General features: G+C 42.8%; 1 protein-coding gene across 2 annotated transcripts in view; it reads left to right on the forward strand.

Moving 5' to 3' along the window:
- Positions 1-25,270, forward strand: part of lama3 (laminin, alpha 3) — a 316,232-nt gene that overhangs the window by 143,498 nt on the left and 147,464 nt on the right. For both annotated transcript variants that reach the window (XM_073045511.1, XM_073045521.1), the window contains exons 23-28: positions 9,638-9,770; positions 17,464-17,606; positions 18,526-18,632; positions 20,408-20,555; positions 23,288-23,451; positions 24,906-25,014. In XM_073045511.1, coding sequence (XP_072901612.1) covers positions 9,638-9,770; positions 17,464-17,606; positions 18,526-18,632; positions 20,408-20,555; positions 23,288-23,451; positions 24,906-25,014 — 804 coding nt within the window. The remainder of the gene's footprint in view (positions 1-9,637; positions 9,771-17,463; positions 17,607-18,525; positions 18,633-20,407; positions 20,556-23,287; positions 23,452-24,905; positions 25,015-25,270) is intronic.

Raw genomic sequence — 25,270 nt, forward strand, 5'->3', positions numbered from 1 at the left:
AGAGGACACCAAAAGGTTTTTCAGATATACTGTGTAAAGAGTAAAAGAGTAGATATCGGACCGCTGGAAAACAATACTGGAGAGGTAGTAATGGGGAACAAAGAAATGGTGGAGGATCTTAATTTATGTATTGTCTGCCAGTCTTCACTGTGGAGACACTAGCAGAATGCGAGAAATGTGAAAGTGTCGGGGGCAGAAGAGAGTGTCGTTGTTATTATTAAGGTGAAGTTGCTTGGGAAGCTGCAGTCTGAAATTAGGTAAGTCTCCTGGATCAGATGTATTACACATCAGGTTTCTGAAAACAGTAGCTGAAGAGATTGTGGAGGCATTAATAATGATCTTTCAAGAATTACTAGACTCTGGAATGGTTCTGGAGGGCTAGAAAATTGCAACTGTCTTTCCACCCTTTATGAAGGAAGGGAGGCAGAAAAAGGAAATTTTAGATCTTTAGTCTGACTTCAGTGGTTGGAAAGATGTTGGAGTCTAATATTAAGGATGAGGTTTCAGGGTATTTCAAATTCAAGTTTAGTAGTCATTCAACCATATGTGAATACCCATGAATATAGCCAAATGAAACAGTGTTACTCCAGGGCCAAGGTGAAAAACATAATACCAACAGTCACACACTGCTCAAAGCACATATAGCACATATAAGTAATCAGTAAAATGTAGTCACATGAAAAACTATAGTCCAAGACTCTGAGTCTGTGAATGTAGCAGAAATCTTCAACCACAGTGCAACTTGTTTTCTGCCGAGTGAACACTAGGGGGCAGCACAACTCGAACTTTGTTGTCACGCCACACTGCCCCCAGTGGCGTGCACCAATTCCAATGCCTCTCTCCTGGGCAGCTGTAAACAGGCGCTACGTCTGAGGCCACCAATAAATCCAACGCTGGCCACCAATAACTCAGTGAATCAGACTTGCAGCGTTCCACATTAGCGATGCCCAACAGGGTCTTGCAATCACAAGAAAGTTACTAAGGTGATCAGTTACTGTTAGACTGCACACTGCCTTTGCGCACCGACTTGGAGGCATATCAAAAACTAGGCCAAAGTCAACATGGGGAAATCTTGCATGACAAATCTGTTAGAATTCTTTGAGGAAATGACAGGCAGGATAGACAAAGGGGATTCAGTGCATGTTGTGTATTTGGACCTTCAGAAGGCCTTTGACAAGTCGTTGCACATGAAGCTACTTAACATGATAACAGCCAATGGTATTACAGGAAAGATACTAGCATGGATAGAAGATTGGCTGACAGGCAAGAGGTATAGAATGAGAATAAAGGGGGCCTTTTCTGGTTGGCTGCCAGTGACTAGTGGTGTTCCTCAGTGTTAGCCCCTCTTTCTTCCACATTATATGTCAATGATTTGGATGAAGGAGTTGATAGCTTTATAGTCAGGCTTGTGGGTCATATGGTGGATAGGCAGGTAGTGCTGAGGAAGCACATTATCTGAGGAAGGACTTGGACAGATTGGGAGAATGGGCAAAGAAGTGGCAGATGAAATATAGAGTAGGGAAGTACATGGGTCATGCACTTTGGTAGAAGGAATAAAAGCATGGACTATTTTCTAAATGTGGAGAAAATTCAAAAGTCAGGTGTGCAAAGGGACTTGAGAGTCTTTATGCAGGATTCCCTAAAGATTAACTTGTAGGTTGAGTCATTGGTCAGGAAGGCAAATGTAAAGTTAGCATTTATTTCAAGAGGACTAGAATATAAAAGCAAGGATGAAATGCTGAGGCTTTATAAGGCATTGGTCAGACCACTACTGGAGTTTTATGAGCAGCTTTGGGCCCTTTATCTAAGTAAAGATATGCTGGCATTGGAGAAGGTTCAGAGCTGGTTCCCAGGAATGATCCCTGCAATGAAAGGGTTAACGTATGAGCAGCTGGGCCTGTACTCTGAAGTTTAGCAGAATGAGGGAGGACTTCATTGAAAACTATTGAATATTGAAATATCTAGATTGAGTGGATGTGGAGAAGCTGCTTCTTATAGTGGCAGAGATTAAGACCGGGGGACATCCATTCAGAATAGAGATGAGGAAAAAAATTCTGTAGCCAGAGGGTGAGGAATCTGTGGAACTCATTGCCACAGATGGCTGTGCAGGCCAAGTCATTGGTTATATTTAAGACGGAGGTTAATAGGTTCTTGATTAATTGGGTTAAAGGTTATGGGGAGAAAGCAGGAAATTGGGGTTGAGATAATAAATCAGCCTTGATGGAATGGTGGAATGGAATCAATAGGCTGAAAGGCCTGATACTGCCCCTATGCCTTATGGTCTTATATACGCGACACCTTCTACACGAAAAACCTGTGCCGCAGGTTTGCTTTAAGTCGATCACCTCTCACCTTAACCAGCGACTTCCAGTTTTAGACTATCTTACCCTGGAATTATTCACCTTATCTTTGACCTTTATCATCTTACAGAACTCTCTAAGGTCACCCTTTAACTCCTTCAGTCTGGGGAAAATAGTTCCAGCCTGTCTGAATCTCAGTAACTCAAACTCTCCAGTCCAGGCAACATCCCTGGCTGAACTTTCAGACAAATCTTTAAGGGACATTATTGTTCATAATGTGGCAATTCACACCAGCCCACCCTCCTGCTCTGCTAAACATTGCTCAGCCAGCTTCCTGACCAAGGCAACAATTCCAGTTTTCAGCTAACGTTCTGTTCAAAAGGACTTCACCAAATGTCTTCACAAGCCACACCATTGACATCCACTGAATCATTCACAACAACACAAGGAAGTAGGAGCCGGAGTAGGCATTCAGCTCCTTGACCCTGCTCCACCATTCAATATGATTGTGGCTGAAATACCCCAAGTCTCGTCTCCTGTCCTGTGCCAGTTCCCCATAACTCACAATCCTCGCTTGACCTCACAGCCTGCCTCATTATGGCCTTGCTGCTCCCTATTGTCTGCCTGCAGTGCATTTTCTCTGTAACTGTAACACTTTTTCTGCACTTCGTTAGTGTTTTGCTTTGTACTACCTCAATGTTATGAATTGATCTGTATGAACGATATGCAAGACATGTTTTTCATTGTATCTCGGTACATGTGGCAATAATAAACTAATCTACTTTGACTCAATCTGACCCAAAGGCATTTATTCGGTCAGATAAGTGTAGCCATGTTGCTACTGATCAAGATCAGAGCATATAAGCAGAAACGTTTAGTAAACTGTTCTGAGCTGGATAAAGTGCACAGTCAGAGCATCTTGACCCAGCGTTTCATCAGAATTCTTGCTGGTCTAACCTAAATCTGACCCAGTAATTAGTCCCTGCTGGGTCCATTTGAGCTTCTGGAAACTGCTAATGTGCATCTTATGTAAATAATCAGATGCTTGTGTATGCTGGCCCTAATCTTTACTCAACTAAAATTTGTCAACCTCAGATACAGTTGCTGCACTGACCATGTTTGGACAGTTATTTAAGCAAGGCACAGAGTGATAGGATCCTAATGCAAGTAAATGGGATTAGTGTTGATGGGCAACAAGGTCAACATGGACGTGATGGGCCGAAGAGCCTCTGTGACTCTTTGAGGGCAGAGGGGAAGAAGCTGCTTCTGATATAGGGAGAGGGCAGTTGAGTCTATGGCCAGGTCATCAATGATTTTATTGAATGACAGAGAATGCTCAATAGGCTGAATCTCACTCCTAGTTCTTGTGTTCTTATGAATCGTTGAGTGTGGAACTTCAAGCCCTTGTACTTTCTCTCCAATAGTAGTCATGAGAAGGGAACATATTCCAGATTGTAAGGTCCTGAATGATAAACACTGCCTTCTTGAGGCACCAGTTCTTGAGGATGCCCTCAGTGGTGGGGAGGGTTGTACCCATGGTGAAGCTGGCTGAGTTACAACCCTGCACAGCCTCTTGTGGTCCTGTGCATTGGAGCTTCTAAGAACACTACCTCAAAATTATTCTTTTGCACTAATTATTTTTAATTTATAGTAAATCTATGTTTTTGCCATGTACTGCTGCTGAAAAAGAACAAATTTCACATCATATGACAATGATAATAAATATGGTTCTGATTTGAAATCTCCAGCTGATCTCCTTACCCATCTTGGAGGAAGAAATTTCAGATTCCTTTCATGTGGGAAAGAATTCCTTAAACATCCTGACTCACATTTAAGGCATTGTCCATTATTCTACACTAACAGTCCTCTCAGGCTGAATCCTCTCCTGATCCCTAAGTTATCAACTCCTCGACTCTCTGTATTATATGGAGAAAGTCCTGGCTCACTAATATGATTGAGTTTTTGAAGGGGTAACCAGGGAGATTGATGAAGGCAAGATGGTAGTTGTTGCCTATATGGACTTCTGCCAGCCACATGACAAGTTCCCCATAGTAACCTGATCACGGGGAATGGAAGGCTAACTAAATCTAAACTTGGCTTAGTGACAGGAGGCAGAAGGAAGTGGTAGGTGGATTCTTTTCTGGCTGGAAGTCTCTGTGACCAGCGGTGTATGGCAGGGATTGGTGCTAGGATCCTTGTTAGGTTGATGAGCATTAACTACTTAGATGTGAATGTAGGAGGTTTGATTATTACAAGTACAGATGCACAAAATTTGGTAATGTGAATAGTGAAGAAAATTGTCAAAGGCAGGATGAAGATTAGTTGGGAAGTTGGGCAGAGTGTTAGTAGATAGAATTCCCTACAAAGCTAAGTGATGCATTTTGGAAAGTCAAATACTCTAAATTTAGGCCACTGAGGAATGTAGGTTTGCAGAAAGTACTTGGGGGTGTAAGCCCATATTTCCCTGAAAGTGCCAATACTTGTTGATAGGACTTGATTTCGTAGATGGAGTGGGTATAAGAATAGGGCATTTATGTTGCAACTTGGCAAACCGTTTGTTCGTCAGCTTGGTTATTGTGTGCAGTTCTGGCTGCTGTATTACGGGAAAGATGCTGGTATTTGGGATGTTGCCTGGATTGCAGGATTTTTGATGTTGGTTGAAATTAGGTATGTTCAGCCTGTTCTCTCTGGAGCAAAGGTCGCCACGGGATGGCCAAATAAGATCACGAGAGGCAACGACAGGGGAAATAGAATCTTTTCAATATCTTTTGGAGGTATTAAAACAAGAACACACAGTTTTAAGGTGAGAGAAAGGAGTTTTAAAGGGAATTTCAGAAGCAAGTCTTGTTTTTACACAGAGTGGTTGATATTAGGAACACACTGCCAGAGTAGGTGGTGGGATCAGATAAGTTTACTATGTTAAGAGACATTTAGCAGACACTTAAGTAAGACCCTGACCCCAACCCTAACCCTAAGTCATAGGAGCAGAATTAGGCCATACACCCATCAAGTCTGCTCCGCCATTTCATCATGGCTGATCTATTATCTGTCTCAACTTCATTCTCCCTGTAACCTTTGGTGTCCTGATTCATGAAGAACCTCTCAACCTCTGCCTTAAATATACTCAATAACTTAGCCTGAACAGCCATCTGTGGCAATGAATTCCGCTGATTCGCCACCCTCTGGCTAAAGAAATTTTTCCTCATCTCTGTTCTGAGTGTACATCTCTCAATTCTGATGCTGTGTCCTCTGGTCCTAAACTCCTACATGATAGGAAACATCTTCTCCATGTCCACTCTATCTAGGTTGTTCAATATTCATGAGGTTTCATTCTTATAAACTCTAACGACTACAGGCTCAGAGCCATCAAATGCTCCTCTATGCTAACTCTTTCGTTCCTGGGGTAATTCTTATGGACCTCCTCTGGACCCTTGCCAATGCCAGCACATCTTTTAGGGTTCCTTTACCTTAAGCTTCCTAATCAAATCTGGGTCATTACGTAACACACAATCCAGAATTGCAATTAACCCTCATGGGCTCAACGACAAGTTGCTCTAAAAAGCCATCTTATAGGCATTTTACAAATTCCCTCTCTTGGGATCTGGCACCAACCTGATTTTGCCAATCTACCTGCTTATTGAAATCCTCCGTGATTATCACAACATTGCCCCTTTTACATGCCTTCTCTATCTCCTATTGTAATTTGTATCCCACACCCTGGCTACTGTTCAACAGCCTGTATATAACTCCCATCAGCATCTTTTTACACATGCAGTTTCATAACAGTACGCAGAAGGATTCTACATCTTCTGATCCTATGTCACCTCTATCTAAGGATTTGATTTCATTTTTTATCATCAGAGCCACCCCCCCCCCACTGCCTACCTGTCTGTCTTTTCTATATAATATGTATCCTTAGATGTTAAGCTCCCAACTATGATCTTCTTTCAGGCACGACTCAAAGATACTCTCAATATTATTCCTGGCAATCTCTAGTTACACTTTAAGATCATGTACCCTACTCTGTATACTCTGTGCATTTAAATATAACACCTTCAGTCCTGTATTCATCACCCTTTTTGATTTTGGCCCCTCATGCAGTCATTCCACTGACTGCAATTTTGCTCCATCATTTTGCTGTCCTTCCTGGCAGTCTCATTACAAACTGCATCTACTTGTATACCAATTGCCCCACCCTCATCCCTATTACTCTGGTTCGCCTCCCACTGCCAGATCAGTCCAACACTTCTAGCATACCTGCCCGCAAGGATACTGGTCCTCCTCAGGCTCAGGAGTAACCCATCCATTTTGTACAGGTCATATGTTCCCCAGAAGAGATCCCAATGATCCAGAATTCTGAAACCCTGCCCCCTGCACCAATTCCTCAGCCATGCATTCATCTACCAAATGATCCTATCCTTACCCTCACTGGTATGTGGCACAGGCAGCAATCCAGAGATTGCTGTCCTGGAGGTCCTGCTTTTCACCTAACTCCCTCTATTCTCTCCGCATGAATTCCTCCCATTTCCTACCTACACTCCCCCTTCAGAATGCTGTGGACCTGATCTGAGACATCCCTGACCCTGGCACCTGGGAGGCAACATCCCATCTGGTTGTCTCTTTTACGTCCACAGGGTCTGCTTTCTGCTCCTCTAATTATGGAATCCCCTATCAATACTGCATTCCTCCTTTCCTTCTCCCCTTCCCATCTGAGATACAGAGCTAGCCTCATTGCCAGAGACCTGATGGCCATGGCTTCCCCTGGTAGGTTGTTTCTCTCCAGCAGTATCCAAAGTAGTATACTTATTATTGAGGGTAATGGCCACAGGGATGCTCTTCAGTGGCTGGTTATTCCCTTTCCCTCTCCTTACAGTCACAGAGGAACCTGCCTCCTGCAACTTAGAGGTGACTACCTCCATCTCCTATCTATCACCTCCTCATTCTCGCATGTGAGCCCAAGGTCATCGAGCTGTAGCTCCAGTTCCTTAACAGTGTCTAAGGAATTGTAGCTTGATACATTTCATACTGTTGTAGTTATAAGGAAGACTGGAGGTCTCCCAGATTCCCCATATTTCACCCAAGGAGCATACTTCTGGGCCCATTCTCAGTGCACCAGCTACTATGTACTAATGGGGGGGAAAAACTTACTAGAAACTTTCTTGTTTGCCTACTTAGAATCTCCAACTGTGTTTGCCCAAACCTATTCTCACCTTAGCCTGTTGAGCTGGACCACTCTAATAATGCCCACTCCAACAATGGCCTCTCTGCATACACCTCTTCTTTTTATTGGCCCTGTGCTGATTGCCGCTGGCTGAAAAGAAGCTGAAACCCCTTGAGCTCTTTTTAAACCTTGTGTTTCTTGGCAAAGCATAAAAGAATATGTCCTATCAGGGGTAAGTGGGATTAGTGTTGATGGGCAAAGCAGTCTGCATGGGCAAGGTTTCTCTGCTGTATGATGCTATTATTCACGACTTTACTCAATTGAACCACTAGGATTGGGTCAACTTTTAAGATTATTGTCATGGTATTGCCATTGATTTGTTGTTGTAGCATGTAGCAAGATATAGTGAAAAATCATGTCTTGCACACTGTTTATACAGGCCAAATCATCACACAGTGAGTTAGAATAAGGTAAAGTTACAATGCAGAATGAAGTGTAAAAGTTATGGAAATAATGCTGTGCAGGTAAACAGCAAAATTCCAGATCATAGTGAGGTCGTTTGTGAGGCCAAGAGTTCATCTTGTCATACAAGAGGTTCATTCAAGAGTCTGAATAGTGGGATAGAAGATGACCTTGACCCTGGTGCTACGTGCTTTTAGGCTATTGTATCTGCTGCCCAATAGGAAGGGGTTAAAGAGAGAATGTCTGAGGTAGGTGGTGTCTTTGATTATGGTGGCTGCTTTACTGAGGTAATGTGAATGTGTCCTCCATATTCCCCTCACCTTTATTTCCAACATGTCTGTCCATCCAAGGCTAATCTTCCTGTCTTGGATTTTCCCAGTTAAGTCAAAGACTTATACACCTTAGGAACTGGCCCTTTGTCCAAATGAGTCCATACTGATTGCAGTGTACTCCTAGCTAGTCCCAATTTCATGTGCTTGGCCCATATTCCTCCAAATCCTGCCCCTTCATGTACCTATCCAAGTGCTTCTTAAATAATACTTTTGCACCTGCCTCAGCCACTTCCTCTGGCAGCTTGTTCTATAGACTCACCAGCCACTACATGAAAATTTTGCTGCTGAGTCCCTTTTAAATGTTTCCCCTCTCACCTTAAATCTATGCCCCTTTGTTTTGGACTCCACCACCCTAGAAAAAAAAGACTTTTACTGTCCATCTTATCAATGCCTCTCATAATTTTAAATACTCCTATAAGGTCACCCCTCAGTCTCTTATATTCCAAGGAATAAAGACCTAACCTGCCCAACCTCTCCCTTTTACTCAGGCCCTCCAATCCTACTATCATCCTCGGAAATCTTTTCCTCCTCTAAGCAGTGTGACCTAAACTGGACACAGTACTCCAAGTGTGGCCTCACCACTGACTTTACACAACTGCAACATAGCGTCCCAACTCTGATACTCAGTGCCCTGACTGATGAAGGACTGTATGCTAAATGACTTTCCAGCACACTGTGTACTTCTGATGCTGCTTTCAACAAGCAATGCACTTTGGCTTCTAGTCCCTCCGTTCCATTGCCCTACCATTCATAGTATAAGCCCTATTCATAGTCTAAGTATAACCAAACTATTGGCTCACACAAGAAAGAGTTCACAAGTGTGATAAGCTATCATGCTAAATGTTATGAAATGATAAATTGCAAATTTATAATTTTTGGTCTGAAATATCCTTGTGTATTCTTGAACCTTCCAGCTTTTTTTCTTGCTTCCTGTAGTGTGGTTGTGGGTTGTATTGTTTACTCTGTGGGGAATGATTGCTTCTTTCAGGGTGGTGGAGTTGAGGACTTTCCCTTATGCTGCTTTGACTGCTTTTCTCTTCTCAGCCAGCAGTGATCATGTCTATCACTGTGACTTCTCCTAACCTGTTCCGCATAATCTTCCGTTACAAGAGCCGTGTTCCCAAGCCTGTTAGAGGAAGGATCTCAGTCACTGAGGAAGTAAATGTTGATTCTTGCTGTAACTGTAAGTGGCTTCTTTTCTGCATCTGCTTTCCCCACTTACAATCTGCACTTAACCTACTAACTCTTGCCCTACTTATCCCCATGGGGTGACTGTGAAGGATCTCCTCTCACCGGGATGATTGTTCTGCACGGGATCCCGGAACTCTACTTTCTCTGAAGCTCACACACCAGTCACGTGTTAATTAACTTCACTTTTGCAGAGTAACGTGAGGGTAACAGTGCATGTGAACGGTAGAAACCGCAATTTATTCCGCATCACCCTCCGATATATTAACCCGGGATTCACTACAGTATATGGTCGTCTGACAGTTTACCAAGCCCAACAAAGCACAGGTAAGCCAGAAAGGGTTCACATCTCACCAGTCTATTTTGATTGCCAGCTATGGTAAGTAATAAAAATATGCTCTTTTTTTTTTGCATTTTCTGTGTTTTGTCCAAAGCTCTGAAAGCTGAGTGTGCATGGGTAACAGGTGGGGTAAATAGAAATGCTCCTGCAAGCTAGTTCACAGGGGATTCTGGTTCTTTTGGGTGCCAGTTTGCAACCCTTCCACCCAAACCACTAACCCACCGATCACTGGTCACTTGACAGACAGTATCCATCCTCACAGCAACCACTTGCCTGCAACCAATCAGAGAGAGGGTGAATTATAAATTACATGATTAAGTGATTATTGATGATGGTTAAACAACTTTTCTTTGATTTGCAAAATACATTACAGAAACCACTAAAAAAAAGGACTTTCTGAAAAGAAAATTATCAATAGGCCTGGCTGCCTCGGCCTTTTTAAATCAAAGCAAAATCTTGCGGATGCTGGGAATCTGTAATCAAATCAGAAATTCTCCAAGTGGCATCTGCAAAGAGGGGAAAACACAGACGGTAGAACAATGTAGCACAGGAACCAGCCCATCAGCCTACCTCGTCTTTGCTAATCTTGATGCCAGGTTAAATAATCCCATCTGCCTGCACATAGTCCATATTCCTTCCATTCCTTGCCTATTCATAAGTCTGTCTAAATGCCTCTTAAACATTGTTATTGTGTCTGCCTTCACCACTATCCCTGGCAATGTGTTCCAGCATCCACCACTCTGTGTTTTAAAATAAACTTGCCTCACTCTCCTTTAAACTTGCTATCTCTCGACTTAAACCTGTGCCCAATGTTTATGAAGCCCCATGCTGCTTTTCTGATAGTTGATATTTCTACATGGGAAAAGATTCTGACTGTCTACTCTATCTTAGCTTTCATAATCTTATAAATCTATATCAGGTCTTCCCTCAGCCTCTGCCACTCCATTTTGCCCAACCTCTTCTTATAGCCTGTGCTCTCTAATCCAAGCAGCATCTTGGTAAACGCCTTCTGTTTCTTCTCCCAAGCCATCACATCCTTCCTGTAATGTGGCAACCAGAACTGTACACAATACACCAACTATAGTTTTGTAGATCCTTGACTTCTTCACTGGCAGACCACAGTCTGTGCAGATCAGAAATAACATCTCCTCCTGGCAGACAATCAACACTGGCACACCTCGGGGTGTGTGTTTATCCACTGCTCTGCTCTCTCTACACCCATGACTGTGTGGCCAGGCACAGCTCAAGTTCTATCTATAAATCTGCCATTGGCACAACTGTTGTTGATAGAAGTTCAGATGGTGACAAAGAGATGGATCAGCTGGTTGAGTGGTATTACAACAAACTTCAACTCAACATCAGTAGGACCAAAGAATTGAATGTGGACTTGAGGAAGGGGAAGTCGAGGGACCACACACCAGTCCTCACCAAGTGGAAATGATGAGCAATTTCAAGCTCCTGGGTGTGAACATCTCTGAGGATCCATCCTGGGCCCAACATCTTGATGTAATTATAAAGGAGACACAACAGCAGCTATATTTCTGTATATTCCAAGTTTGAGGTGACTTGGAGTATCACTAAAGCACTCACAAATTTCTACATATGTACTGTAGAAAGCATTCTAACTATCACCATCTGGTATGGAGGGGTCTCTGTACAGGATGGGGAAAACCTGCAAGAAGTTATAAGCTAAGCCTGCTTCATCATGGGCCCTAGCCTCCCCGGCATCGAGGACACCTTCAAAGGTGATGCCTCAGAAAGGAGGCCTCCATCTATTATGTTACTTCTGTTTAAAAGTACCTTGGGTTAACAATAAAGAATCATATTCTGGAAGAACTAGAGAACTTTTATTTAGAGTAATAAACAAACATGACTTAATCCCGCCACATGCTGAAACAGTCTGGCAAACCCTGTGCTCAGTGCTCTCCAATCAGGTACTGGCACGACACTGCATGTGATATCACCACATCTTCCCTTCCTTAAAAAGAAAAACAATTAACAATGTTAATTAAAACAAATACATAATTCATCGAGTCTCTATCAGTCTCTCTATGGATTTACAAACAGGAGTAGACCTTCTAAGTGGTACACACAGATCTTGTGTTTCCTTGTTATTATTTCATGTTTTGTCTCGTCTGCATCAGTTAACTGAATCTCTGAAGAATCACATCTTCCTTTCCTTCAAAATAAAAACAAATAACAACATTAACCAATAAACAAATCAGCTAACGGAAACTCTGAAGTTAGCTCTTTGCTATCTGAGCCATGACCCTTATTTCTCTTCTCCTTTTCTGCTTTAAGCTTTTCTTTATGTATCTTAACTAAACTTTTTGGTATATTCTCACATGTCTCCTGGTTAGAATCTGGAATTTCAGGTAAGCAGTTCACACTACCCTCCTCAGCAATCTGCTTCCCTGCTTCTGTTTGGACTGTATCTTTCCTAATTCCTTCCACTTCCATTTGTAATGAAATGCGAATCTTCTTTTCTTCATCTAGTTCATTCATTAACTGTGTAATCTCTTTGTTATGTTGAGACTTCATCATTTCAATAAAACTTCTCAATTCCGTTACTTGTGCTTTCACTTCTTGCTTATACTGTGCCCACTGGGAGCGTTCTTGCTCTAGACGGTGATTAGACTGAATCTCATATTCTCTCAGTGTCTCTTTTGTTATCGCTTGCATTGAAGCAACCTCTTCCTGCCATTGTTTTTTCACATCATCAATTGCCTCCTGTTTGGTCGTCTCAGACACTGCAGCTACTGCTTTTATATTCTCCATGTTAGTATTTTCATAAAGTGCATTGATATAAAATTCCTCACGTTCATCATCAATCACTGCATTTACTTGTTTCATTTCATTTTCCTTCTTTCTACTTCTACAACAGCGTGAAAACTGATTAATCTTACCGCAACTGTAACAAAGTTTGCCATATGCAAAACACTGATTTGGACAGTGTTCCCGTGCACAGCGATCACATGACTTTTTTCAAATGCCATCTTGCTCTCTGTCGGTTTTGTCGACGTATTATTATATTTCTTGATATATTCATGCATTTTTACAGTGTTTACATCACAGTTTTTGACAAAAAGCTCTTCAGCCTGCAACATTACAGACGCAGAAGCTTTGCAGAGCGTGAAAGCTTTTTCAAAATTTAAATCTTGCTCACGCAAAAGCCACTCTCTCAGAGTATTATCTCGAATGCCACAAACCAATCTATCTTTAATAAGAGAGTCCGTGAGCAATCCAAACTCTCACATTCTACTACGCTTTCTTAACTCAGTCACATACTGATCAATTGTTTCAGCAACCCTCTGCGCACATGTGAAGAATTTGTATTGCTCATACGTTAAATTACGCTTAGGTATACAAAATACTTCAAATCTGTCCATATCGACTTTAAATAGAAATTATCTCTATCTTCAAAGACAAAATTATTATATGCCTCTACCGCTTCATTCCTGATTACATGGAGCAGAAGCGCAGCTTTGGTTTTATCCGATTTCTCTTATAAGTACAGTTCAAACTGTTGCTTGAAGATCCTCCAATTCTCTGCTACATTTCCAGTCCGCTGAAGTTTTGGTGGGGGTTGTAAACCTTCCTTATCACCAATTACTGTTCAAACTTTTTTCTTCTTTTTTTTCCAATTATCTTCAATTCTTGATTCTCAATTCTCCCGTATTATTCTTCCAGAAGCACTTCTGACACCATGCTATGTTCCTTCTGTTTAAATGTTCCGTGGGTTAACAATAAAGAATCATATTCTGGAAGAATTAGAGAACCTTTATTTACAGTAATAAACAAACACGACTTAACCCCACCACATGCTGAAACATTCTGGCAAACCCTGCACGTGCTCAGTGCTCTCCAGTCAGGTACTGGTACATCATTGCACGTGATATCACCACACCATCATTAAGGACTTCCACCCCACAGGACATGCCTTCTTCTCATTGTCACCGTCAAGGTGGGGGTACTGGAGCCTGAAGACACACACTCAGTGTTTCAGGAACAGCTCTACCATCAGATTTCTGACTGGACAACGAACCCATGAATGCTACCTCACTATTTGTTTCCTCGTGTTTGCACTATTTATTTACTTATTTTTTAATATGTACTACCGATTGCATTTCATGTTTTTTATTATTATGTATTACAATGTATTGCTGACACAAAACAAAAAATTTCATGGTATATGCCAGTGATATTAAATCTGATTCTAATATCAGCTGTATATCAGCCTTCCTTGTGCTTATACTCATTGTCCTGATCAATGAAGGCAAGCATTTCATACACCTTTTTGTTCACGCTATCTATTTGTGTGCCTTCTATCAGGGAGCTAAGGTCTTGGGCCCCAAGATCTCTGTGTACTTCATTGCTGTTAAGGGTACTGCCATTAGATGCATATTTCCCCTTACATTTAGCCTCCCATAAGAGTAACACCTCATAATTGCCAGATAAAACTTCATCTGCCATCTCCCTGCCCATATCAGTAACTGAACTGTATTCTTTGACAGCCTTCTACACTGTCCAGAACACCAGCAATCTTTGTGGCATCTGTAAATTTACTACATAAAACATAGAATGTAGAACATAGAACAGTACAGCACAGAATAATCCCTTTAGCTCACTTACTAACTTACCATATACATTTTTGTCTAAGTAGTATATCTATATCTATCACAACTAGAACAGATCCCTGTGGAACACCATTGGTCACAAGTCTCCATTCAGAATACCAGTTTTCCATCATTACGTACCATCTTCTATGGGCAAGCCAGTTTTGAATTCAAACTCTCAGGTCAATGTGGTTCCCATGCACCTTAACCTTCTAAGTCAGCCTACCACATGGGGCTTGAGGAGTTCTAGCTTACAATTACTCACCAAGTAAAAAATCTTTCTCATATCCCTGATGTAAAATTTTAAACGTGTTCCTTGGGCATTGAACCATGTGCTAATGTCAAGAACTACATGCCTCCTGCTACCCCATTGTAAAATTCTCTTCAGAAGTTTAAAGAAAGTGTCTGAGAGTGTTAACAATTATGGAGGGTTGTGATAAAGGGTATGGGGAGAAACCGCATCCTGTGGAAAGAGCACGTGGTGTCTCGGATTGAAGGTAATACACTAAAGAACCAGAGGAGAATGTATGTTTTGGGTTATTAGCTGATCTGGCAATGTCCAGCATGGAAGGAGATGGATTTAACGGGTACCTTCAAGAAACTTTTAGATTAAAAATTGCAAAAGAAAAGAAAAGAACATCAAGTTCCTTGGGGTGCAGATCTCAGACATTCTCACCTGGTCCAGGAACACTACTGGGATTGTGAAACGGGCCCAGCAGAGATTGCACTTTCTGAGGAAACTTAAGCAAGCATCACTCCCCACTAACATCTTAACTACATTCTACAGAGGTGTGGTTGAGAGTGTGCTGACCTTTTGCATCACAACCTGGTACTCCAGATGCAGTGCTGCCGACAAAAAAGCCTTGGAGAGGGTGGTTAGGGGAGCGGAGAAGGTTATTGGGGTCTCCCTACCTTCTGTCCAAGACCTCTTTCAGAGTCGATGCCTCCAGAAGACACGGTACATCATTAAAGACCCCTCACACCCTCTCCATAAACTGTTTGTTCTTCTGTCATCAGGTAAACATTACATGAGCATTAGAACAAAAACCACAAGGCTACTAAACAGCTTCCTCCCACAGGCAGTCAGACTGCTAAATAGCTGCTCTACCTGACTCTGTTTTGGACACTTTTAACTTGCACTGGACACTTATAACTTGATTTTAACCAACAGGTGGTTGTTGTGTTTTACTATTTATTGTTGTGTTTACTGTTTATTGTTGCGTTTGTTATGTTATGATTGCACTTACTCCTGGGAAATGCTGTCTCATTCTGCCCTGCAGAGCTGATGTACAGTTAGAATGACAATAAAGTTTTCGAATCTTGAATCTTGAATCTTGCTATTAAGTGATAATATAAAAACTGCAGATACTGGAAATCTAAAATACAAGCAGAAAATGCTGGAAATACTCAACAGGTCTGTCAGTACCTGTAGATAAACCAGAAGTAATGTTTAATGTAGGAGATCCTTCGTCAATCTGACAAAGGGTCTTCAATTTGAAATATTAATTCCTTTTCTTTTCCCTCTGATGCGGCCAGAGAGATTGTAAGGAGTATTGGACACAACCCAGTCCATCATGCAAACCAGCCTCCCCTCTATTGAGTCAATACTTCCCACTGCCTCCAGAAAGCTGCCAACATAATCAAAGATTCTATCCACCCCAGTCATTCTAAATCTACCCCCTTCCATTGGGAAGATCATCCATTATTAAGGACCGACACCATTCAGGATGTGTCCTCTTCTCAGTCCCATCGGAGAAGAGGTACAGTGGCCTGAAGACCCACATTCAACGATCCAGAAACAGCTTCTTCACCTCCGCCATCAGATTTCTGAACGGCCCACGAACCCAAGAACACCACCTTGTTATTCCTTTTTATGCAATACTTATTTGTTTTGCAATTTATAGTAATTGTATTTCTTTGTATTTTACTGTTGCCACAAAACAAGTTTCCTGTCCAATAAGGCAGTGATAATAGTTCTGATTTTGATACAAAAGTCTGTAAACTCACACTACCAGGCCCAAGAACAGCTTCTATCCTGCTGTTATCAGACTTGAACGGATCTTTCATACACTAAAAAATAAATACTTGATCTCTCAATCTACCTCTTTGTGGCTCTAGCACTTTATTAGTCTACCTGCACTGCAATTTCTCTGTAACTGGAACATAACTCTGCATATCCTTTAACTACCTTAATGTATGAAGTGATCTTTCTGGATGGTATGCAAACCAAAGCCTTTCAGTGTACCTCGGTACATGTGACAATAACAAATCAATCACTAATTACCTGCTGAGTATTTCCAGCATTTCCTGCTTTTATTTTCCAAAGTTTTCTGTCATTACTTAAGAAATCCACAAAGTTGGGACACTGGAATTGAACTATTTGGCAATGTTCTATAATGGGCAGAGTTATGGCCATGAATCTACCCCAGATTACAGCAGAATTCCCTTCTTGAGAATTGTTCATAACCCAAACAGTTTGCTGTTCCCAAACGTGTTCCCACGTGGCAGAGATGGCTGCAGAGAGGAATAGTCCCATAGTCTGGAGAAGCATTTTGGATATTGTTAGATATTGTTTTGCCATTTTTAATAATAAACCTGATATTAACAAATCTAGCCCAAGCCTAACTCAGGCTAATAATAATGATACTGTCTTAAAAGATTTTACTGCAGACAAAGAGATCAAATTCTAGCCAGTGTCATGAACAATTGCCAGCAACCCCGCAACAGCTGGCAAATTCATCCTACCAATCTCCCAAGCACCTTGTTTCTATGTTTGGACGATGTAAGTTGGTCGTGGAGATGGAGGAACTCAGCAGGTGAGACAGCATTTGAGAAGACAGCTGATGTTTTGTTCAGGATCCTCATTTGCAGGACCATTTTACTCCATACATGCTGCTTGATCCCCTGAGGTCCTCCAGCACCTTTGTGTGTTGCAGTGGAATTATCAATGTCAGGTACCACAGAGTGAGCGTTCAAACTCTGGGTCAAATATACATGCTCTAAATCTCAACCTCTCATTGCCTGTCTCTTCAGTAGTGACCTGGTCTCTTCACCTTCTTTGCAGTGTCTCCGCAGACAAAAGAGATCATCTTTGCTCGCAGTAAGGAACCTTCTTTCGTCACTGTCTCAAAGAGCAACTACGGTGACCCTTTCGTGTTCACTCCTGGAAGGTGGACCGTCAGCATTGAGGCAGAGGACGTGCTGTTGGTGAGGGACAGTCCTGGGAATTCTGCAATATTCAATCGGTAACACAGGGCAGTCCCCGGGTTACAATAGGGTCTGTTTCTGTAAGCTGTCCAAAAGTCAGAAACAAACAGAAGCACAATCAGAATCAGATTTATTGTCACTGTCACTGTTTCCAGTAGAGAGTAGGAGATAGAGGGAGAAGATATGGGAATAGTGGACGCTAACCAGTCTCACTGACACAGCAAGGAAGTGAGTGAGTATCCCCAGCTCTGTTGTGCCTCATACAGCCCCTGAAAGGTGTGGCTCAAGGTGTCAGGGTTTGTGGCTGGGAAAGAGAGGGCACGTGGAGATGCCCCATTCCCACCAGGCAGAAAGCACCCCCAATCCCACAGCAGCTGGCAAACCCATCCCACCTGTCTCCTGAATGCAGGATCAATAAACTGGGCATTTGTAACCCAGGAAGGACCTGTACATTAATCAGCACAAGTCTGCACCTGAGGGCAGATCTGATAGAGGTTTGTAAGATTATGAGAGCCATAGATGGACGGCCAGGACTATCTCAGGGTTGAAATGTCTCATACCAGGGTGCATTATTACCAGGGATCGCGCATCGTAGATGAAGGGATTAAGTTCAGTGGAGATGTGTGGGGCGGGTTTTACATGCAGAGAGTATTTGCTGTGGGGAATGCACTGCTAAGGGCAGTGGGGAAAGCAGATATGAGAAGGGTGTTCATAAGTTTCTTAGCCAGGCAGCTGAACGTGCAGGAAAGGAAGGGGTATGGACATTGTGCAGGCAGAAGGGAACAGTTTACTAATTCAATTAGCTGGGCACTACACTGTGGGCCAAAGAACCTGTTCCTGTATGTTTCTATGTCTGGCCAGGTTCCATTGTCTAGCTGATTCCCTAACATATCCGTGTCTCTTTAATTCTACTCACCAGGATTATCTGGTCCTGCTGCCTAGTGAATATTATGAAGCTCCCATTTTGCAGTTTCAAGTGACGGAACCCTGCCTGTACACAGCTGAACCAATGCAACGGGGCCAAAAGTGAGTGAACATAGATGTATGTCATTGAGTTGTACAGCAGGAAAACAGGCCATTCAGCCCCAGTCGTACATGCTGACCAAAATGTTTACCTGAGCTACATTTTTGCCTGCACAGTTCGGGCCATAACCCTGTAAACCTTTCCTATCTATGTACTTGTCCAAATGTTTTTTTGACATTATAATTTTATTTGCCTCTGGCAGCTCACTCTGTATACACACCACCCTCTGTGAGAAAAGTTGCCCGTCAGATTCCCTTTAAATCATTCTTTCTCCTTAAACTTTAAACCCCTGACCTCCTGTTTAACTTCCCTACCCTGGGAAAAAACTGTGACCATTCCTCTGACCTTTGCATCTCACAATTTCATGAACTTCTACAGGGGCACCTTTCAGCCGCTTATACTGAAGGTGAAAGGTCCCAGCCACCCAATCTCTCCTTATAACACAAAGTCCCCAGTCCCAGTAAAATCCTCATGAATAATTTCTTCACCCTTTCCAAGTAAATAAAGCCCTGTAAACATTAAAGGAAAAAAAGATGTAAAAAAATGTAGATTCTCAGTTATACAGATGGAAACAGGCCGTTTGGCCTAACTGGTCCATGCTGTCCTAGGTGCCTGTAAAAACTAGTCAGGTTTATCTGTGTTTAGTTGATATCTCGCTAAACCTTTTCCATTTTAGTGCCTTGAACATAGAATAGTAGAGAACAAGAACAGGCTCTTTGGCCTGTGATGTCAGACCTGATTACAATAACAAAATAAACTAAATTCCCATTGCCTGTACCTGATCCATATTCCTCCATACATATTAGTCCATATTAATATGTATAAAATCCTCTTAAATGTCACTGTCATATCTCCTACCACTGCCGCTGTCAAATCATCCCAGGAACCCAGAAGTCTATGTAAAAAAAAATGCCCCCACTTTAAATTCATGCCCTCTAGTTTAGACATTTCAACCCTGGGAAGAATATTGACTGAATACCCTATCTGTGTCTCCCATAATTTTATAAACTTCTGTCAGGTTTGGTCTCATCGTTTGACGCTGCAGAGACCTGTGAAAATGCTTTTTAAACAGTTGCTGCTAAGTTTTAATCTAAATAATTAAATAAATATGGAACTTTTAAAAAAAGAAGTAACTGGTCTCGGAGTAAGGTGAAAACCAATTAACGTCCTTCGGGGAAGAAATCTCCTGTCCTTACTCTGTCTGATCCAGACCTACCAATTTTCAGGGGTGTTTAGGGATCGATCGTAACTGCTAGCTTTGCCGGTGTTGTCCACATCCCATAGGTGAATAAAGAAAAAAATGCTTCTTATGAATTAAAGGCTCAGATTTGCTTTGAATACTCATTAAAGATAGAGTGTGTTATTAGTTTGCAATAACCAGCTGGAGGAACTCTGCATGTTGAGCAGCATGTGTGGGGGGTAAGGAATTGATGACGTTTTGGTTTGAAACACTGCATTAGGACTCAGCTTGGGAACTTGAGTGATGAACGAGGGGATGGGAGAACAAAAAGGGCTGAGAAGAAGAGTCAGGAGGGAAAGAGAGGAGAGAGGGATGATGAAGGAGCAGTTTTCACCGTCCAGAAATCATACCGAGCTGCTGATGTCAGTCCTGACGCAGGATTCACATCCGAGACATCAACAACTCCTTCACCAATCCCCCCCATAGATGCTGCTCTTCCAGCTGAGAATCTGCAGCAGATTGTGTGTTGCTCCAGATTCCAGCATCTGCCAGCCCTTGTGCTATCCAATGGTCTTGACTGTTATTTCTTCTCAACAGCTGCTTGCTGTACAAGTACCTGCCCCTGGACTCTTTCCCAGCTGTAGGAGTCAATGATGGTGTGTACAGAGTGGACGGCAAACTGCAGGCTACGGACCAGCTGCTAACATCTGCCCAGTCAATGATGGCCGACCTTACTGGCAGACAGGTGCTAATGAACACCTCATTTACCTTCCTCTTGGCCGCGTGGTTGTTTCTTGTTTAGACTTTGAACAAAGGGATCTGGGGTGCACGTCCATTGATCCCTTCATAGTTGCCATGCAAGTTGGTGGGGTGGCTAAGAAGTCGTATGCTGTGTTCGCCTTCATTATTTGGGGGACTGAGGTCAAGGGCTGTGAGGTAATGTTGCAGCTCTTCAAAACTTTGGTTGGACCATACTTGGAATAATGTGTTCAGTTCTGGTCCCTTCATTATAGGAAGGATGTGGAGGGTGCAGAGGAGATTTACCAGGCTACTTCCTGGATGAGAGGGCATGTTTTATGAGGAAAGGTTGAGAAAGCGAGAGCTTTTCTCTTTGGAGCAAAGGAGGATGAAAGGTGATTTGTCAGAAATGTATAAGATGATAAGAGGCATAGGTTGTGTGGGTAGTCAGATACTTGTTCCCATCGCTAATATGAGGGAGTCTAATTTTAAGGAGATCAGACACAAGGTAGATAATTTCTGAAGAGTATTGATAGTGGCTAGGGTTACCCGTTTTGTAAAGACACTGCTAGAAGAAGGCAATGGAAAACCTTCTGCAGAAATATTTTCCAAGAACAATCACGGTCGTGGAGACCATGATCATCCACATCATAGCACAGGGCACGTGATGATGATGACGGGGGTAAGTACAGGGGGATGACAGAGATGACCCTTTTACACAGAATGGTAGGTTCATGATACACGCTGGCAGGAGTGGTAGTAGAGGTAGACACAATAGGGGCATTAAAAAGACTCTTAGATGGACACACGAATGAAAGAAAAATGGAGGGCTATGTGGGAGGGGAGGGTTAGATTGATCTTAAAAGTCAGCACAACATTGTGGGCTGAAGGACCTGCTCTGTGCTGTACTTTCCTGTGTTCTGTGTTCCTGATCGATGTTTTGATACTAGCAAGTGTGTTGTGCTAACTATGCAGCACATTTATTTCAGTAAATCCAGTTTATACGGCTGCACTGGTTGATAAAGAAGACATATGGCATGCTTGCTATACTAAACAAGGCATTGAGTTCAAGAGACAGGTAGCCGTGAGAAGATGGCATGGCTCGGAAAGTGGGGATCTTTGATGTTGGGTATTTAATTCTTGAGGCAGTACCTCCTGTAGAGTCATTGATGGGAGGGAGGTTTGTGCCTGTGTTGTATTAAGCAGAAGCCACTGCTCTGCAGCTTTTTATGTTCCTGCATATTGAAATTACTATACCAGGCCTGTCAGTATACTTTCAGCAATACATCTGCAGAAGTTTGTTAGAGTGCTTGGTGACAAGCTGAACCTCCTTAACCTCCTAAGAAAGTAAAAATGCTTCCACATCTTCCTTGTGATTGCATCTATGTGCTGGGCCCAGGATAGATCATCCGGTATGTTAGTGTGCAGGAGTTTAAAGCTGCTGGCTCTCTCCACTGCCAATTCCCTATGGTCTAAACAAAGTTTTACACAATTGCAACACGGACATTTGAAATAAGTTGGAAATTGCTGGAAACATTCAGCAGGTCGGGCCACACCTGTGGAAAAGGGAACAGTTAATGTTTTGGGTGAAGACCCTTCATTAGAACAAGGATTGGATTGCACGATACCAGCGGAAGACCTGGAACCTCCTTTCCTGAGGTATTTCTCCACTAAGATGTTAGAACATAGAACATGTTGATGTTAGAACATAGAACAGTACAGCGCACTACAGGCCCTTCTGCCCACAATGTTGTGACAACACTTTACCCTACTCCAAGATCAATCTAACCTTTCCCTCCCATATTTTTCTTTCATCCATATGCCTATCTGAGAATCTCGTAAACGTCCCTAATGTACCTGCTTCTACCATTGTTCCTTGCCGTGTGTTCCACACACCCATCATTCTGTATAAAAAAAACTTCTAACACGCCCACTATACTTGTCTCCAATCACCTTAAAATTATGCCATTTCCACCCTGGGAAAGAGTCATTGGCTGTCAACTCTATCTATGCCTCTTATCATCTTATGCACTTATATCAAGTCCTTTGCTCTGAAGAGAAAAGCCCTAACTTGCTCAACTTTTCCTCATAAGACATACACTCTAATCTAGGCAGCATCCTGGTAAATCTCCACTGCACTTTCTCCAAAGTTTCCTATAATGACGGAACCAGAACTGATCACATTATTCCAAGTGTGATCTAACCAGATTTTCATTGAGCTACATTACTTTATAGCTCTTGAAACAAACCCCCAACTAATGAAGACCAACATGCCAATATGCCTTCTTTACCACCTTATCAACTTGCGCGGCATCTTTGAAGGATCTATGGACATGGACCCCATGAACCCTCTATTCCTCCACACCTCTGAGAATCTTGTCTTCAAGTTCAACCTTCCAAAGTGAATCACTTCACACTTTTCCAGATTGAATTCCATCTGCCACTTCTCAGCCCAGCTCTCTATTCTGAATATGTCCCATTGTAACCTACAACCTTCTATTCTATCTACAACACCACCAATCACCACCACCACCACTAGGCTCTTACTGTCTTCAGTTCAACTCCTCTCCAAGTTGTGGTGCTGGGATCTCCGACAGCAACTTAACACAGACACCTGAGGGACACAGGAGTTGTATGTGAGAGAGAAAACAGTCAGTGTTTCTGATTGAAGTTCCTCTGTCTGAACTGATTGCCAGGCTCTACAGCGTTTTGATCATCAGAAGCTTCTCCTCTCCCCAGGTTCAGGTGCGGTTTAGGATTCAGCTTCCTCAGCCAGGACAGTACGTTCTTGTCCTTGAATATGCTCGCCAAGGAGAGGAGATACAGTACCTTGATGTAGCTCAGCATGGCCCTCCGGATACAGCCGATCATGGGAAGTTTAATCTGTACAGCTGCAGATACAGGTAGGATACAGTAGGAGTGACTGCTGGTCAAAAATGTGGGAAACTTGTCCAGATTCTGTGGCTTAAACCCAGCAGGTTAATCCAGGAGTCTGGTGACTAAAAATGCCATGGGAAGGCTTTCCTAGTGATGGCCTGTCCCCAGGGAAATGAAGGGTTGTGTTTATTTTATTTATTTACAGATACAGCATGGTAACAGGCCCTTCTGGCCCAAAGTGTTACGACATGCACCCAACCACGCCAGTTTCCGAGGTTTTGATGCTCTAACTCCCCGGAGTATGAATAGCTGGTGCAGCCCCTTTAAAGATTCAGGACAGTCCCACTAATTGGCAATCATGTTTTGGGTGCCAAGAATTGAGTATGTAAACTGAGGTTCGATGTTCAACCGTAAGCTCTACTAGTGAGTTCACCTAATGTTTGATTTGTGCTCAGTTCTCGATCCAGTTTGATACCGTGTCTCTATCCTTGCTTTGGATCCTCCAGCAGTTGGGTCTAAACCATCCTCGCCAATGTCTCTCATCACAGTATGATTGAGTCAACATGGCCCCAGTGGGATATTGGAGCCTTTTGTCAGCTGTGGGCAACCAAGTGAGAAATCAGAGCCTGGAGATACATGACCTTCAGGTCACCATGTGCCAACTATTGCCGGGAGGAAGCCAAAGTCACTCAAGAGAGGCTGTTGGTCACTATGGAGCCCATCCATCTTCCAACCCCAGAGAGGTTCGACACTGATCTGGGCTCTTGCTGTGGCTTCCTCATCCACTGCTCGTTAGTGGTTGGACTCCAGCCGTCCCAGTTGCCTTTGGAATGCAGAAAGCTAGTCTTCAGTATCTCCCTTCTGACTGGAAGAGCCCTGGCCTGGGCCTCTGCGCATTGGGAATGAAAGTCAGAGGTTTGTTCAGATTTGGAGGATTGATGGCCACCATGAGGAAGGTGTCATTGGGGAGGGTGTCCTTTCACGACATGAGCCCAACCACGTCAGCTTTCTGGGTTTAGAAGCTCTAACATCCTTGTCAATGTTATTTGTTGGGAAGTTGGATTCAGCTGGAAACAGGATGGCTTGTGTAGAGTCACTGGGCTGAAAGCTTCCTTGGCTCAATGAATCATAGTACTGATCTAGCAGGGAAGGAGGCTGTTTGGCCCATCACTGATTGCATATGGTAACAAACCAACAGTCCCATTCCCCCACTCGTTCCCTATTGTCCTGCAACACACCCTCTCTCCAGTGCCTGTCCAAGTACCTTTGAAGGCCCTCTACATCCGATTGTCAGCTGCACCTTGAGTCACCTCCTAATGGAGTCCAGTTTTGCTGTTTAACCTGCCTGATCCTGTCACAATCTGTTGCTCCTCTCTTACCCCTCCTGTACCATGACAGCTCCAGTCTGCCTAATGATATGAACGTGCTGAATGTTTGTACTGATGGGAGGTGTTTCTGTGTCTGTGTGTGTTTACTGCAGTTTCTTCTGTCGGAGTGTGGCAGTTGACCACCAGAATCGCATTGCAATATTCGAGTTGTCTTCTGACACTGAGCTCCGTCTACAGGGAACGTCCATCAGCTTTTTACTAGTAAGTTCATCTGTTCCTGCACCATGTGTGTGTGTGTCTGTGTTGGTATTAGTTTATTATTATCATATATGCCATGATAAGTTTCTGTTTTGCCTGCAGTGCATGCATTGAGATAGTGAAAAAGTCAAAGCTGACTTTATTGTTGTGTGCACAGGTGCAATGACAAATGTACTTGGCAGCAGCATCACAGGCACGTGGCATCAGATAAGCAGCAGTCACAAGAGAAACATAAATAAAAATTGTATACAATTCTTAC

This window comes from Hemitrygon akajei, chromosome 1 (genome assembly GCF_048418815.1).
Source record: "Hemitrygon akajei chromosome 1, sHemAka1.3, whole genome shotgun sequence".
NCBI lineage: Eukaryota > Metazoa > Chordata > Chondrichthyes > Myliobatiformes > Dasyatidae > Hemitrygon > Hemitrygon akajei.